At 46.0% G+C, this 16856-nt stretch overlaps 1 protein-coding gene across 11 annotated transcripts in view; it reads left to right on the top strand.

Moving 5' to 3' along the window:
• Nucleotides 1-16856, top strand: part of LOC138580122 (C-type lectin domain family 2 member B-like) — a 283857-nt gene that overhangs the window by 30803 nt on the left and 236198 nt on the right. For 6 of the 11 annotated variants that reach the window (XM_069650413.1, XM_069650406.1, XM_069650408.1 and 3 more), the window contains exons 2-3: nt 7160-7225; nt 14701-14742. The exons of 2 other annotated variants lie outside the window; for them this stretch is intronic. In XM_069650413.1, coding sequence (XP_069506514.1) covers nt 7160-7225; nt 14701-14742 — 108 coding nt within the window. The remainder of the gene's footprint in view (nt 1-7159; nt 7226-14700; nt 14743-16856) is intronic. 3 more of the 11 variants (XM_069650412.1, XM_069650409.1, XM_069650414.1) reach the window with 1 other exon arrangement.

The following is a 16856-nucleotide window of genomic DNA, read 5'->3' as shown; positions in this document are numbered from 1 at the left end:
GATTAGTACTATACATGCTCGCACGTCGACTGGTCATTTACAGCCTAATGTGCCTACTAATATTGCCAACCGGGTGGCGGTTACAGGTCTTTCTGGGACAATTCAAGAACATATATAAGTGGAACAATCTCTGAGAGGTCTGTCGATGCCCAACGTAGAGATGGGGCACTGCAGATCTTTGGCGGGTGGCGCCACCTGCCCAGTTCTGATTGAACATGTGGCTTCTGCACAAGCTTTGGATGGAGCAGCACCGGCATCCTCCGGGCCAAGCTTGGGCCCACAGGCAGGTGTGGGGGTCAGTCTGATGGATACGGGGATGCCCCACGACCAAGTAGTAAAATCATAGGTTGGACACCAAATGAGAATGGTTTAAAGAAGAACAACCTTAACAGGGTTGGGTTATTGGCTTTCTTCAAGGCAATTCCGCTTCTCAGATCGATAACTACTGATGACATAGATGCCATATCCCTCCCTAGAGCAGCTAATGGTACAATGGTTAGCTATTTTCACTCAGGTATGGTCGCTTCCATGGTTTGGGACCAACAGCGTAATGTAACATTTATGGGATTTGATCTGGTGGAATTGCATTACTCTGCTGTAGCAAAAACATTTCTCTCTTTTGTACAACCTGTGTTATCTACCCCCGAAATAGATGTGGGGACTACCCCTGTACCTATGGGGGACTCCGTAAATGTTATATCTCTTATCTCCAACCTTTTGGGTAATGGCCAGGATTGGTCATGGATACTACCTGCCCTTAGATCTTTAGAAAGTCTAAGGCTAGGTATGGTACATGCATGACAGGATAACCATTGATGTTATATCTTGGAATACTTGCGGCTGCTCTAATCTGTATAAATTATTCCATAATTCAACCTTTACTAGTATTCCTAGAATGTACTTACTTCAGGAGACTATGTTGATGGCTAATCCTTCTCTAGAGGGGTATAATACTGTTTCCTGTCCTGCGGTTAGGTGGATGAAGGACATCCTAGAGGAGGTCTGACCATTGCTATAGATTGTAATCTGCGGTTTTCATGGGAAGTTCGTTGTTGCCTGGAATGGCTCTTGGTTATTGAGCTAAGTTTGGGTCCTGGCTTGGGTGGAATCTTTTTCTTAAGGACTGGGACTTGTCCTTATTGGATCATTTGCCCTCCTCCAAAAATACTTGGCATAGAGGAGCATCGACCTCTCGTATTGACTACTTTTATGTCTCAAACGGTAACCGGAAACAATGTAGCTATCTTGGTCATCTCACTTCTGATCTGGGTGATCATCTGCCCATTTTTTTCACCTTGGCTATTCCGATGTCTATCCCTTGTATTAGGCCGGATCTGGCATGTCTGGAATGTAATAACAGGGGTACTAGAGTTAAGTGGAATAAGAAAATGGTACACAAATTTAACAAACTCCATTCTGTGTCGCTTAAAAAATGTCTGGTAGTGTTCTTTATGGCCGTGATATTGAGGTTGGTGGTGGTTCCTCTTCATATAATATTATCCTGGCTTGTATTCATAAAATTAGAGACTCAATTGGTTCTGTGAATCCCCAGAAGAAATGTGTTGTAAAAGATGCCAGAATTCTATCCTCTAAGTCCCGTAAAAGAAAAGAACTTGCTGCTTTGAGAAAAGATGGCTTAAACCGTTTTGACTATGGGAAAATCAAACGTGCGATTATTTTGAGGCATAAGAATTACGTCAAATCCCTTAGGATGGATGCTTACTCTCTTTGCCATCAAAATATGCTGGAGCTTCTGTGCAAGGGTAAAGATGGCCACTTCTGGTCGACGGTTAACAGGCTTTTGGGGAATGTGAAAGGGAGTTTGGATTGCCCCATAGATTCTGCTTCTTGGGTATCTTTTTATACCAAGAAATATGGTTTACCTGAGCCCTTTGGTGCTTTCCATAATTTTGATTTGGGTACACCTGTGAAGGGTATATGTAATTGGAACAAGGAGGATATAGCTTGGGCGATTGCTCAACTGAAGCCATCTAAGGCACCTGGCTCAGATGGTATTCCCCCCTTTGTTCTTAAAGAGGATCCTGGACTTTGGGTCGAGCTGTTAAAATATATGTTCAACCATATTTTTTTGTCTCATACGGTGCCTGTTTCTTGGTCTAAATCTATTATTGTACCTATTTTTAAACGGGGCGATAAATTGGACTTGTCCAATTACTGTCCTATAGCTCTAACTGATGCTACCAGTAAGGTTTTTTTCCATTCTGTTGTTAAGGGACCTCAATTGTGTTATCAGCGAACATAACCTTTTAAGCAGGTTTCAGGTAGGGTTTTGTGTTGAGCTTGGTACTTCTCTAAATGAGGCTATTCTTTCCCATCTTAGACATTACATCCATCATTCCCATGTTGGGGATGTGTTTTTGGCATCTTTGGACATGACTAGTGCCTTCGATGGGGTGATACGATCTAGGCTTTGGTACAAAATGCTTTCTTTGGGCATTCCCCATAAAATGGTCCAGCTGATTGCATTGCTGCACTCCAAAATTTCAATCTGTGTACGATTATCTGAAGATGGTGTTCTCTCTCCTGAGATACCTACCTTTACAGGTGTTAAGCAAGGGTGTACTCTGGCCCCTACACTCTTCAACATCTATGCGTGCGATGCTGAGGGACTGTGGCAGGGTCCCTCCATTGCACCGGCGAGGTTGGGGAGTGTTAGGTTGGAGTGGATGGCCTATGCGGACAACTTCATACTGTTCAAAAGAATTCTGCGAGGTCTTAGAGTTAAGATGCAGCTTTTCTATGAATATGCAGTTGAAAAGAATTTGTTCCCTAATGCATCAAAATCAAAAGTCCTGGTATTATCAAAAAGAAAAAAGGATATACAATATGCTTGGACTATGCGAACCGATACTGTTGAGCAGGTCAAGACCGTAGTTTATCTGGGATATTATTTGGCTAATAGGGTCAGTATTGTTCATTGGAAATCTATTCTGAATGACAAAGCCAAGAAATGTACTGCTCATATGAAATTATTAAAGCAGAAAGCATGTACATTTTTCCCTCATTCCTCTTAGACGATACTATCTGGCCAAATTTGAGGCTATTATTCTCTACGGACTTGACCTGTGCTCTCAAAATATGGGCGACCTTTTGAATACTATCCAGGGAGTACTATGGAAGAATGTACTTGGTCTTTCTATGGCTATTCCAAATGCCATCATTAGACACGAGTTGTGTCTGGTATCATTAAAGGCTAGGTTTGTTTGGAGACAGTTGTCTCTCTTTAGAAGAATAATCGCTCCGCCTAAAAATTCCCTGTATGAGAATCTTAAGGTTGTCATGTTAGCAGTATCTGTACCATCATTGAGAGAGTTTAACAAACAGATGTGCTCTGTGTTGGTCTATATTTGTGCATCTGAAGAGGATTTGATTCTTTCAATATATACAAATATATAAAAACAGCACTATACAATATTTCATTTCATTCATTACATTATTAAAACTTAATTCAGCTAAAATCCCATATAAGTTCAGAGCGTTAATAAAAGATGTAATTCCAATTACAATTGATGTTCTTCCAGCCAGACATCTATTCCAAAAGTCGCGCGTATCAAAATCAGTCGCTCGTGGGCCCATTTATGTAGATAAAGTTTACGCAGAGTGCTTAACTCTGAACATTTAGTTTGCCAATGTTTAGAAGTTTCAACAATGTCTGCTATCTCACAAAACCTGCATACTAGTCTGCAGAAATTCTGCTATGTTTTAGCATGATTTCTTAAGAGTTAAGCAGATTCCATCGGAAGCGGTCAAAGATCACTCGGGTCACTTTGTCTGGGTACATACTGAGAAAGCCGCCGAGATGCCACTCCTTTTATACTCGTCACTCAAGTGGACCAATGAAGGGTGCGAATGCAATTTTTCCATTGTGAACATCCAGTCATATTGATATAATAGTGACTTTACCCTACTTGGGTATTCTACCAGGTCCTGTACAGAACAGCGGAGCCTGCCAATAATCTAATTACCCAGAACTTTCAAAGCTTCCATTCTAATACAGCACTTTGCCACAAAAATGTCTTAGAGTCTACATATAGAGTGCCCTCTACCGGGATTCTAAGTTTTCTCACTCGGGACAGGACTTTCCGGTGTGCGCGTGCTTTAAGAGACACTAGACCCATGTCATAACGAATGGCTGCTACAGGAAGACTCATTGGGGTGTTTCCAGATCTTACCCTACAGTACCGGAAGGTATTCCAGAAGAGCGTATGGATGTGTCTCAATTCCATCAAGAGGTTTCGGAATGAGTTTTGCTTCATAGTATCTAATCACGGGTTTGAGGGAGAATCTACCAAACTTTGTGTCAATCATTTTAATCTGACCAATTTTCCTGTGATTTCATTTAGCCAAGGAATACTGCACTGCAGTGAAGACCTCCCGAGTACTGGGAAACCCAGATAGACCGATGTGGCAACGCATGAGATCGAAGAATTGCCCACACTCCATTTCAATGTGCATTTCTTTGTGCTGTTAGAAAATCTAATTACTTTTGATTTGGAGGGGTTAACTTTGAGAGAGTGTTTTCCCATGTATTCTACAAAGGAGTTAATTAGTTGTTGCACACCGACTTTACTTGCATCGAATAGAAAAAAGTCATCTGCATAAGTGTCACTGTTCTCAGGTAACCCACCTTCCTTACCTGATTCTTTTTCCATGTGAAGCACCTCCTTGTCGTCTGATGGAATCGTGGATCTCTCCTTCTTAGATGTCTTTCTTTCCTTGTAGAGATAAGGCCGACACCGGGAGGTAGCCACTATCCCCCCCGATGTAAAGCCCAGGCAGAAGGCCGACCTCCCTGGAGTCGCCAAAGGTGAAGGGAAAAAGCTGGAGGCACAAAAAACCCTTCTGAGAAGCAGGATGAATAGGCTTCTTGGATTCCAAGTAACAGTAGTTCAAATAAAGGTGGTGGATACTTCTGAGTCCAGAAGAAACCAATACTGAAAGCAAGGGTTAATGGTAAGCAATTGGAGCACCCGTTGAAGGTTCCAGAAAGAGATTAAAGAGAGAGAGAGACGTCCAGGAGAGCAGACAGCAGATCAGGAAGAATCAAGGGCTGCAGAGAAAATGAGGAAACCCAATTCAAAAGTGCAGCAGGACCCAGGGTGTCCGGCTGCAGTGTTTAACATGCGGAGGAGCCGTGGAGAAGAGGGAGAAACCAGCACAGGTTCTGTAGCGGGATACAGAGAGAGAGAATGCTGCAGGTTGGGGTGCGCGGATGAGCCGCGGTGAAGCAGGGGAAAACCAGCACAGAGCAGGAGAGGCCAGAGGAGGAGACTGGCAGCAGAGCTCAAAGCAGAGGAGCCGCAATGAGCGAGGGAAGGCGGAGACACGGGGGACCATGTAAAGCCAGCAAGGAGAAATGAGCTGGGAGTCCGCAAGAAGGGGAAGGCAGAAGCGGGCAGGGTTAAATGAGTAAAGGGAATGCAGAGCAGCAGCGGGCACAGAGGGATAGAGGGAAAAACACAGCGAGCAAACCATGATGGGTAGCAGTAACCAAGCGGTTTCAACGCCATGAGCAGGGGGCAGAGCCTCCTTTTAACCCATCTAGAAGGCTAGAAGCTTGAATGGGACTTGCGCTAGCGGGAGCAGCGTAGTGGAGACTTCAATGGAGGGACCTCCATCTATCCCATACGCTCCAAGGGCGGAGGCTGTTGACAATAAGCAATCCTTTGAAAATGAAGATGTAGCAATTCCGTGGTCATAAATGAGGCTTCTGCAAGGGCCTCCATTATGTCAGCCATGTACAAGTTAAAAATAAAGGGAGCAACAACACATCCCTCGCAGTTGGAACTTCTCTGGATAGATCCCCATTGTTATTAAGTTGTATTCCTATAACATTATTGGAATGTAGATGAATAAGTATGTTAAGAAGACCGTCCGGTATACCACAGCTGGCCAGTTTCTTCCACAGTAACCCTCGATCCAGGGCAACGAATGCCGCTGTTAGGAAACAGTATATGGAGCTTCCATTGACCTATCTACCACTCCATGCCAGCTGCCGAATTCTGTTAATTACCAACCCATTGAGCATAGTCCCCATTTGTCTCCTAAAACCTACCTGCCACTTAGAGGGTCATGATATTATATCAACAGTGTTAAACAAACTTAATTAGAAGCCGTATGGTTTTGTATCGTACATTTGGAGGTGATGTATGGATTGAATTACTAAAACTAAATCTTTTCTATGGGGATGTCTGTGCAGTGAGGACTGAGCATGTGCATAGATATCCTTAACTTGGGATACCGCTAAAATACTGTTCATCATAGTTTGATTAATACATCATGATTCCATCAATCTTAAAGCTTCAGGTAGACATTAGCACAATCTAAAACACCACTGTTTCACAAATTCATATGCCCCTTGGAGTAACAGCTGTCACAGCAATTCTATTGCTCTGTGGCTTTACAGAATCAGTTTATAGGCTCCAGTGTTGCGAAGATTTGATTTTGGGTCGAGTGTTGTGAACATTAAATGAGCAGCAAGCCCAGTGTGCATTATGTATTGAGTATTTCAATCAAACAACCCTTTAACACAGACACATTTGTTGTATAAAAAGGTGTTCATTCTTCTGTTTGTTGCCTTTATGCTTTATGCAAAGCTAGTTGGACCATTACTGCTGCTACTCACAACCTCCCCCTTTCAGTAAGAGTAACAAAACAGGTGTACCAGACTTTTCATCTTGAAATGATTACCAATCAGAAAATAATGTATTTGGATATTGTAGGTTTTGCTCTAACATTCATACGACTAAAATACATATTGGAAGTGATCATTGGAAATAAATATTGTCAAGTTTTTAAAGTGAACAATCAAATACGTTCATTTTTTAAAAGCTGTATTTGCAAACAGGAGGCAGCGCTCTCCGCCGCAAGATATTTGCTGAGCACTGTGATGTGCCAGGTACAGCCAGTTGAGCAATTATTGTGTCTTGAGTTGCAGACACATTAATTCTTCTCTGAAAAAGCAGCTGAAAGCCTAGGGGTCTAGGAAGTTCAAGAAGTCTGCTTGGTCTAGTGCTTACGGTATTAAAAAGCCACAGCTTAATAATGTAATCGCTCATTTCAGAAATAGAAAATAATCAATGTCCTTATTAAATCTTGTGTAGGCTACCAATTCTTTCTTTTTTGTCTTCCTTTCTAGCATGCGCTGCGACCTTGTTTCCCGTATCGCTGGTGATTGCTGCTCTTTTATTCATTTACGTTTTAGGTAAGCATTTCTTGTCCGTACATTGATGTAATGTCTCTCTACTTGAGCGTCCTTTCTATACAGCATAGTACACATTGCCACCTCCCCCCTCTTCCTCGTCATAGTCCATGGCCGTTGCGATGGTGTCCTTTTCTGAAGACTAGCATCCTCGGTCGCCCGTGTGGGGGTATTCCTATCCACACCTGTCGGACGTGGCATCCGTGCATCTGGGCGGTATGGTGACAAGTTTGGTGACGTTGTCTGGGTCCAGAAGCCTTTGGTTGTAACATGACTTTGCCCAGATTGTCCAGTTGGGACTCGACTGCTGCTTCCATGTGCGCCAGGGCAAGTATCTCATCCAGCGACCTCTGTTTCTGCAGAAGTTTCTTGCAAAACGACTGGGAGTCACACCCCGCTATGACCTGCGATCGTAGGGCTTCTTCGTTAGGGTAGCGATGAAATTCGCATTGTTTTAATTTGATGCGCAGTCTCATTACGTAGTTGTCGAGGGATTCCCCTGTGTCTTGACTTGTGATATGAAAGAGGTGTCTCTCATAGTCGACATTGGTATGGGGTGTGAAGTATTTAGTCCATTTGGTTTGCAGGTTGTGATAGGTCGCAGTTTCAAGGTTCACAAGCTCCCCTGCGATGCCTCTAACTGCTGGTCCGATGGCCATAGATAATGTGTTTTTGAGCCTAACATCATCCTCGAGTCCTATGGCACCCACATAAAATCTAAAATCTCGTAGCCATGTGGACCATCTGGGACCCAGATTGCTGGTGTTGCACACGTCGAATGCGTGGGGCAGGTGCAATACTTGGGAGCCCCCACCCGTGGAGGGCGCCTGCCCTGAGGGTTCGGCTCCTGACGTGGATGAGGCCATCAGACATGAGTATGCCTTAAGTGGCCTCAGCTGGGGCCTCCCTTCTGGTTGACAGCTGGTATGTGGGTGGAGGAGAGAAGAGCTCAGCCTTTGGTTGGGGCAAGGTGGCCAGGGTTGTGGCCTTGTTACCAATCTGGCATGGGGCCTGTGGGCCCAGGTAAAGTCCTGCAGTGTCTCTGCAGCCTGTGCCCTTCTGAGCTGTCTGGAAAGGGCTTGATTGGGGCTGGTATGCTGCTTATGATGCTCCGGTCCTTGCAGACGCCTTGTCTGCTTGTTTCCTGCTTACAACCTGTGTCCGTGGCTGTTGTGGACCAGAGGCGCCCTGTAGGCACATGCGGGGTGTGGCTTGACCTTGCTGAGCCTCAGGACTGGAGTAACAATATGGAGTGTTTACAGCGCTTTCTGCGCTGCTTTACTCACAGCCTGTGTCTGTGGCTGATGTGACCCCACGGGAAGGCGTGGCATAATGGTGCCGGGCCTCCGGCCTGGATGGGAAATGCTGGGGCGTACTGCGTGAGGCCGGGCTTACCGGGTCCCTTGTAGTGCTGCCCACTTCCCACAGAGTTGCAGATCCTGGCCTGCAGAGGCGCACCGACACACGAGCAGTGCCCGCCGACACTCTCCGGTCCGCCTTTGATATGATACTGCATTTATAATGCACCTATACACACAAGTGTTTCAAGGCGCGACGAGGCAAGGGAGGGGAACAAAGGGAAGACAGACAACGATCCTACTAGGCCAGGTGTCATTCAGATCGCGCAGGTGCATGGGAAGGGGGAAAGGGTAAAGTGCGGTGGGGAAGTGCAGTACATGGGACAATAGAACAAATAAGATCAATATTTTTTTTTAAAAAAACGTCAAATCAAAAATTCTCAAACACCTTATAAGAAAGCAGCCTTTGCCTGTTATCTTTGATTAGTAGACCTGGTGGGGCACACAGAGCGCTTTCGCCTCCCTCGTGACGGGCCTCTCCTATGCAGCCAGACCTCCTGGCCAGCGCTGGTCATGGCATGGGGTCGTCGGCCCTTCGTCGCCAGTGCCGGCTTGTACTAGTGGGCCATTCTGACAGCAAGATGGGGTCACTCCGGCCTCTCACACATGCACATGTAGCAGAGACAGGGACAGGTCGCTGAATACAACTTTCTTTATTCAAAGCACACGTGAAATTGAAACTCCTTTTCCTTTTCTAGTATCTGCGGTTATTTGGCGGGATAACCGCGTTTATGAAAGAAAACGTGATCAGGAATGAAAGTGCATCATGGGAAACGAGTGTTGGGGGAGCATGAGAGACGGTTAGGGAGCGAAAGATGAGTGAAGGTCAGTGGTGGGAGCATGCCAGGAGGGGGTGTAGAGATGTCGCGAGAGCCCCGCTCTCGCGAGATCTCGCCCGCTACCACAGCTCTGCCCCTGCGCGCGACGCGCGCATTACGGGACGAGCTGAGGACGCGGACAGCTGCGTCTTCCCGGCTCCTCCGAGCACAGGACTAAATCAGCATTAAAGCTGAAATATAAGAACTGTCACAGCCCTGCCCCAGTTGGCCACGTTGGCCCCTGTTTATCCGGGCACTGTCTGTGTGGGAATTGTTCCTGAGCAACCAAGAGAAATAAAGCACTGGTGAAACCCCTGCCTGGCTCCTGGCTTCCTTCAGGGAAAATTATACAACATAAATTGGCGACGAGGATCATCACCAGAAACCGCGCAGAAACATGCAGGGAGCCACACCGCCGCCACCCTTTCTACAAACGCCAGGTAGGCCTGCCATTCCTTGGCCACAATGGCAGCCCCTCTTCATGACGTACGTGGAGGCTATGGGTGGAGCAGGATTTTCAGCGGCAAGACGAAGGGCCATGCTACTCAATGCCTTGGGGGTGGAAGGGCAAAGAATATTAGAGGGCCTTACCCCGATTCTAGTAGATGATGACAATGATGATGTGTTCAAGGAAGCGGTTAGAAGAATCATTAAGAGGTTCGCCAGTAAAGAGAACACAGTACTCCATAGAATAAGGTTTTACACTCGAAAACAAGAACAGTCCGAACCCGTCGATGACTATGTCACGAAATTAAGAGAACTAACAGCCTTGTGTAACTTCGGCACCAATGCTGAGAACCGTATATGCGACATGCTAATTGTCCACACCAACAGTCGGAAAGTTCAAGATAAGTTCATCCTTGAAAAAGAGTTACAGTTAGAGAAAGCCGTTGAGATCGCCAGAGCAGTAGAAGAAACGGCGGGAAGAAGGAAAGAGTTCACAGGGGCCCAAGGTCCCACTGAAATACAAGCTGTGGGGTTCCATTCAAGAAAAGAAAGGTTGGCACCGGACACGAGAGAGGTGAGAAACAGCAAGAAAGAACCCCCCCAAGTGTCATAGGTGCACCAGCACCAAACACCTGGCCTTTGACAGAGAGTGCCCAGCCAGAGACAAGGAGTGCTCTGTCTGCAAACGCATTGGACACTTCTCGATAGTGTGTCGCTGGAGAAACAAGAAAGTCACCAGCCTCACCACAGATCGCACAAGGGAAAGAGAATCCTCCTCAGATGAAGAGGGAAGACCCACAGTTATCATGGTGAACAGCACACGAGCCAGGAGAGAGAAGCCCCACTGCGTGATCAAAATCGATGGAAGAGAGACAAGGGTCATGGCAGACTCCGGTTCAGACCTCACCATCTTACCCCTTCAGACATACAAAGAAATGGTGGGTAAAGAGAAAGTGAATGTGCTCACCACGCGACACAAGCCCACGGTGTTTGGGGGGGCCTCAGTCGAACTGCTAGGTTATATCAACGGCAAAGTTGAATTCAAAGGAAGAGAAACCATCACCAGGGTCTACTTCAGCCACGAAGGGCCTGCAGTTTTAGGCTGGGACGATCAAGACAAATTAAAAATCAGACTAGATCCCAGCACAGAAGATCAAGTTCTATCAGTCAATGCGAGGAGCGGATCCGTTGTCAAGAGCGATTACCCAACACTTTTTTCGGAGGAGCCGGGGCACATTAAAAGTTTTATTCACAAAATTGTGCTCAAAAGAAATGCTGTCCCTGTCAAGCACTGGGTGAGACCAGTACCGGCCACAGCAAGGGACACCCTTAGACAACAGCTAGACAAAATGAAGAAAGAAGGAGTGATAGAAGAAATTGAAGCGTCCGAATGGCTGAGCCCAGTCATCCTCATAAAGAAACCCCAATCACAGGAATTAAGGGTCTGCATAGATCTGCGCAGCCTCAACTTAGAAGTCATCACGGACAATTACCCGCTCCCAAGCATAAATGAACTCATTTTATTAATGAAAGAGGCCAAAATATTCTCTAAACTAGACATGAGAAATGCATATCACCAAATACAGCTGCACGAAGAATCGAAACCCCTTACGGCATTTATCACTCCATTTGGCACATTTCAATTCACCAAAATGCCTTTCGGGTTGTCATCAGCCGCATCAGCCTTTCAACGCATGATGGACGTCCTGCTACGGAAAGATAAAAATGTGGTATACTTTCAGGATGACATATTGGTCTACGCAGGGGATAAACGGACGCACGATGCCACCCTCAAATTGGTTCTCAACAAGCTACAAGAAGCAGGAGTGCGCTTACGCCATGAGAAATGTTCATTTGGGGTAAAAGAAGTCGAATATCTGGGGTACAAGATTTCGGAAAAAGGCATCAGTCCAAAACAGAATCTCATGCAAGCCATCATCAAAGCTCCTGAACCCACCACCAAAGAAGAGGTGAGGTCATTTCTAGGATTGGCTGAGTACTATGCGAAATTCATACCAAAGTTTTCAGAAACCACTTCACCCCTACGCGACCTACTCAAAAAAGGGACAGAATTCTCGTGGAAAGAACCCCAGAAGAGGGCGATGAACACCATAAAGCAACATATCATGAAAGCCCCATGTCTTCAACCTTTTAACCCAGAGTGGGATACAGTCATTACCACTGACGCCAGTGCGTACGACTAGGAGCTGTGCTAACGCAGAGGAGAGGTGACACCGAACATGTGGTGGCCTTTGCGTCAAAGGCACTAACAGAGGCGGAACAGAACTATTCCACCATTGAAAAGGAAATGCTAGCATGCGCATGGGCAGTCGAACATTTCAGAACATACGTGTGGGGCACAAAGTTCAAGCTGGTGACAGATCACAAGCCGCTCATCCACATGCTTAGTCCGGGAGGCACCAAAGCATCCACGCCCAGACTAGCTCGCATTGCAGCGAAACTACAGGAATACACATTTGAAATCCATCACATCTCAGGCTGGAAAAAGTCGCAAGCCGACTGCATGTCGAGACTGCCAGAGAACAAGGAGAGGGCTACCACATTCCTACACGGAGAATGCATTGTTGCATCCATCTCAGACATAAGGGCACCAGACTACCTGGAACTCAGTGAGAGACACTGGGAAGAGGAAGATGAGAACGACCCAACCATGGCTAAGATTCGCAAATGGATCAAAGAAGGGTGGCCCACTGAAAAAATGCTGCCCGAAGGCATGAGACCATATTGGAAGGTGCAAGATGAGTTGTCGGAAACAGAGGGGATAATCATGAAAATGGACCAAATCATCCCCCCAACAGGAATGAGACGCACTATTCTCTGCAGGGCCCACGCGGGACACCTCGGGAACACGATGACCCGCCGCAGGGTGAGAGAAGCTTACTGGTGGCCGTCTATGGACCAAGAAATACGCTCCATGATAGAGCGCTGCCACGAATGCCTAAATAGCGACAAAAGACTGAAAGTTCGCCAAGCACCTCTCATACCCACGGAGATACCAGAAGCAGTATGGTCCAAAGTGGGCATAGACTTCATAGGGCCCCTGGAGGCGATGGCAACGGAACACAAATACGGCATAGTGCTGGTCGACTATCTATCCAAGTGGGTGGAAGCAGAGTTTGTCCCAAACATAACCACTGAGACAGTCATAGAAGTACTCACTGAAATCTTTCAAAGGGAAGGCCTCCCCAAAGAAGTCGTCACAGACAATGGAGTACAACTAGTTTCCAAAGACATGGAAGAATTTTTAAAAAGGAACCACATCAAACAAAAGAAGGCGGCCCTGTATCACCCCCAAGCAAATGGACTTGTGGAGAGGGCGAACAGGTTCATAAAAGGAGCCATCCAACTAGCGACAGCGTCGGGCATGGACCCCCTCAAAACCACCAAAGAAGCCATAGCGGCCCACAGGCTCACGCCAAACGGAATTACTCCAATATCCCCGTTCAAAATGTTGAGAGGGAGGAGTGCGGCATCTACCCTCATCCCACCATGGCTGTCGAAAGTAAGGGAAGATGAAGCAGTTGACATGACAGAAGTGGTATGGCGCATTGAAAGAAACAAGACACGCATGAAATTGTGGAGTGATGAAAGAAGGAGGACGAAGCAAGCGCCCAACATAGAAAAAGGGGACTGGGTCAAAATCAAACTACCAAGAAAAGATCAAGCCACAGGATCCCGGTATAGTCAACCCATAAAAGTAACTCACAAAGGAACCAATCACGTCCGCACAGAAGACGGGCGCACGTGGAACTTTGAAAGGGTAGCATTATACCAGCGACGGCAAGAAAAAGCGAGGACCCCAGAGACACCACGCATAGAAACCGAAAGGGACGACGGGAGAAACGAGGAACGAGAACCCGAAGGAACCGACGGAGAAAGAGAAGAAACCGAAACAGAACAGGAAGAACCGAACGTAAGTCCAGAACCGGTTCAGCAGGAACCGTGCCCTGGAACCAGTGAGAGGCCCAGAAGGGAGCACAGAAGACCGGTGAGATACAATGACTATGTGTTACAGTGAACCCGTTTCGCATTGAAAAAGGGAGGTGTGTAGAGATGTCGCGAGAGCCCCGCTCTCGCGAGATCTCGCCCGCTACCACAGCTCCGCCCCCGCGCGCGACGCAAGCATTACGGGACGAGCTGAGGACGCGGACAGCTGCGTCTTCCTGGCTCCTCCGAGCACGGGACTAAATCAGCATTAAAGCTGAAATATAAGAACTGTCACAGCCCTGCCCCAGTTGGCCACGTTGGCCCCTGTTTATCCGGGCACTGTCTGTGTGGGAATTGTTCCTGAGCAACCAAGAGAAATAAAGCACTGGTGAAACCCCTGCCTGGCTCCTGTCTTCCTTCAGGGAAAATTATACAACAGGGGGGCTCTTAGTAACTGTCTGAGAGGACAGGGAAGTTTTTTTTTTTTTTAAATTTTTTCTTGATAACCACAGTGACTATCAATAACCTTGGTTATGAGTAGTACACTACTATTATAACCGCTGTTATGGGGAAAACTCTGTACAGTGCACCGCTGCTCTCCAGCTCGGTCCACACTTAAAAACATAAAATAACATTCTAATCCATGGATGCAATTGAGTTCAAAGCGATTTATACATTTAAGGATTGAAACATTTCATCAGAAAGATGATTGACCGTTTCAGCCATTGTTGCAGTTTATCAGGCTCACCAGCAATAAGTGTGATGTTTATGTTTACAAACACAATCCTAATGTTAGTAGAGCCTTGGGCCCTGCGAATGGAACTAAGAAACCACTGATGCACTTTACTAATTCATTCTGTGATATTCCTATTTCACTTTCTAAAAATGAACCATGATTTCATTTCAGTTTTGTTAGCCAAAGGATGTGGACTTGTGGGGACTTCTCAAGGTAAGCACAGTCTATCAATTCTAAATTCTCTACTTGTGCCCTTGTGTTCTTTTGTCGGGTTGTATTTTTCTCCACACACACCCTTCCCCCTCATCATGTCTGAAAATTGTGTATTTCACAAAGATATGCTACTACTAGTTTGTCCCATCGTTGCCTGCTTCTTGGGGAATTTGACTTCCCTTATGTCTAATAAAATGTGTAAGTGAAAGTTGAAGTCATTACCCTTTCGGTATTCGTTCTTTAGACTGCATTTCCAGGGGTCCCCCTTTAAAAAGTCTGCCCAAGAAACACAACATGTAAGACCTAATAACATGGGCCCACTGCAGCTGAAAGGGGTCACATGGCCTGACAACAGGTAGGTGTGAAAAGGGGCCATAGGTGTGAAGGGGCTGGTGAGTGTGGGTGTTGGTTATGGGAGGGGGGGAGTGACCTGATGCAGTGGACGAGTCGAGTGTGTGAGGCACCAGCTTACAGAGGATTTGGATGATGAAACTCACCCAAGAAGCCTAATCCTGCAGGGAGGCGAGGGAATGGAGGTTTCGGGACGTGAACCCTCTGCTATTGGTGGCAAAGTCCTGCCCGTTGAAGGCAGGGCGGCCTAAAAAGATGAATTTATTTTGGAGCGGCCTTCAACGGGAGGGTTAAAGACCAAGAACCACTCTTTCCACTGAAACCTCTGCAATGCACAGGTGCATGTCCACCAAATTCCTCTGTTGCCCTCAGTCATGTATTATTGTTTAACATTTCTTTGGAATACTTCTCTGATGACATTTCCATATGTGTTTCACTGACTCCTGTTTTATGGCTTCAATCTCAGTTGTGGGGAGGCCACTAGTTTAAACGTGGGACGTCTCCTATTGGAATGTTTTGTAAATGGTCCACACCTAGGGGAAACTTGAGACAACAAAGCCTTATCTGACTGCAAGAAACGTGGTTAACTAGGGAAGTCCACACAGATGGCTAAGCTTCTGTGTCCCAATTAGCAACTCCTACTACAATTGGTCACCCTATTGGCAGTCTTCTTATCTTAATCAAAAATTAATTTGGGAATGGAAATGTATAATTGAATGTTGGTGGTTTAATGGTGACAATTCTGCTGTTGAATGTCTATTAGCACCAGGGAATTTATGTTCTGGAAGTGATGTTGAAGGCTATTTCTTTGTGTGTAAATGTCTGGCGTGAGTTAAACCTGGGGGTGGGGGGGGTTGTTATGGTGGTAGAGGAATTGAACTCCCTGTGTATAGAGAAGTTGCTAGCCCAGTCCGCTGGGAATTGTCCTCGTAGTAAAAATGAAAGAAGTCTGGCTGGCTGGAAGTGGGGCATCGGTTTGGAGGGCCAGGGTTTACACATGTTGAATTGGGTTTCTCCAACAAATCTGGCGTACCACCATACTTGGCATAACGGCCTGGCTAGTTCAACAATCGATTATATATTTCTGGACGCAGGCCTTCTGAGACATTGTTCTCCAATGAAGGTCACCGGAACTACCCGAGTGACCATTCCTTTCTAACAACTGAATAAACCTTCCATGGGGTGTTCAATTTAGGGATGGTCCTCAGAACATCGAGGTAAATGGAGCAGGTAACCGGATTTCACAGAATCCAATTAGAGTAATGCGGGCCAATCCAGCATTTGAAGAATTGAGTCAATCTACTTCTGTGGATTGGATATTGAACACCTTAACAGTGGAATCACTTAATCCCTTTTGTTGAAAGGATGTTATCTAAAGTCTTTAGGCCTAAAAAGCATTACCCTAGTGGGAATTGACCTGCATACATATGACTCTGAACTAGCGGAACATAAAAAGAGGCTAAAGGTCGAAATTAAGGCAATTAAAAATGCCCGGGATGTGGATAGACTTAGGCTAGTTAAACTTATCAAGAAAACTCAGTTAAGGTACAGAAACTGGGTATAGATAAGAAAGTCCAACTGTTTCAGAGGGACAGTGAACATATGTTGGAGATTCTGGGTAGTGCAAGGAAGGCATGGTATCAAACAGTAAAGACAGGCACACGTGATTACAATTCAAGGGTGTTTATTGAACTTCAATGGAAGTTCAGATTGAACACCTATCTAACCCTAAATCCAAGGATGGGAGCAAGCTGCAACCATCA

Source organism: Ambystoma mexicanum, chromosome 3p (assembly GCF_040938575.1).
Source record: "Ambystoma mexicanum isolate Mex_15411 chromosome 3p, UKY_AmexF1_1, whole genome shotgun sequence".
Classification (NCBI taxonomy): Eukaryota; Metazoa; Chordata; class Amphibia; order Caudata; family Ambystomatidae; genus Ambystoma; species Ambystoma mexicanum.
The sequence above is the reverse complement of the archived record's forward strand: the minus strand, read 5'-3'. Positions and strand labels throughout refer to the sequence as shown.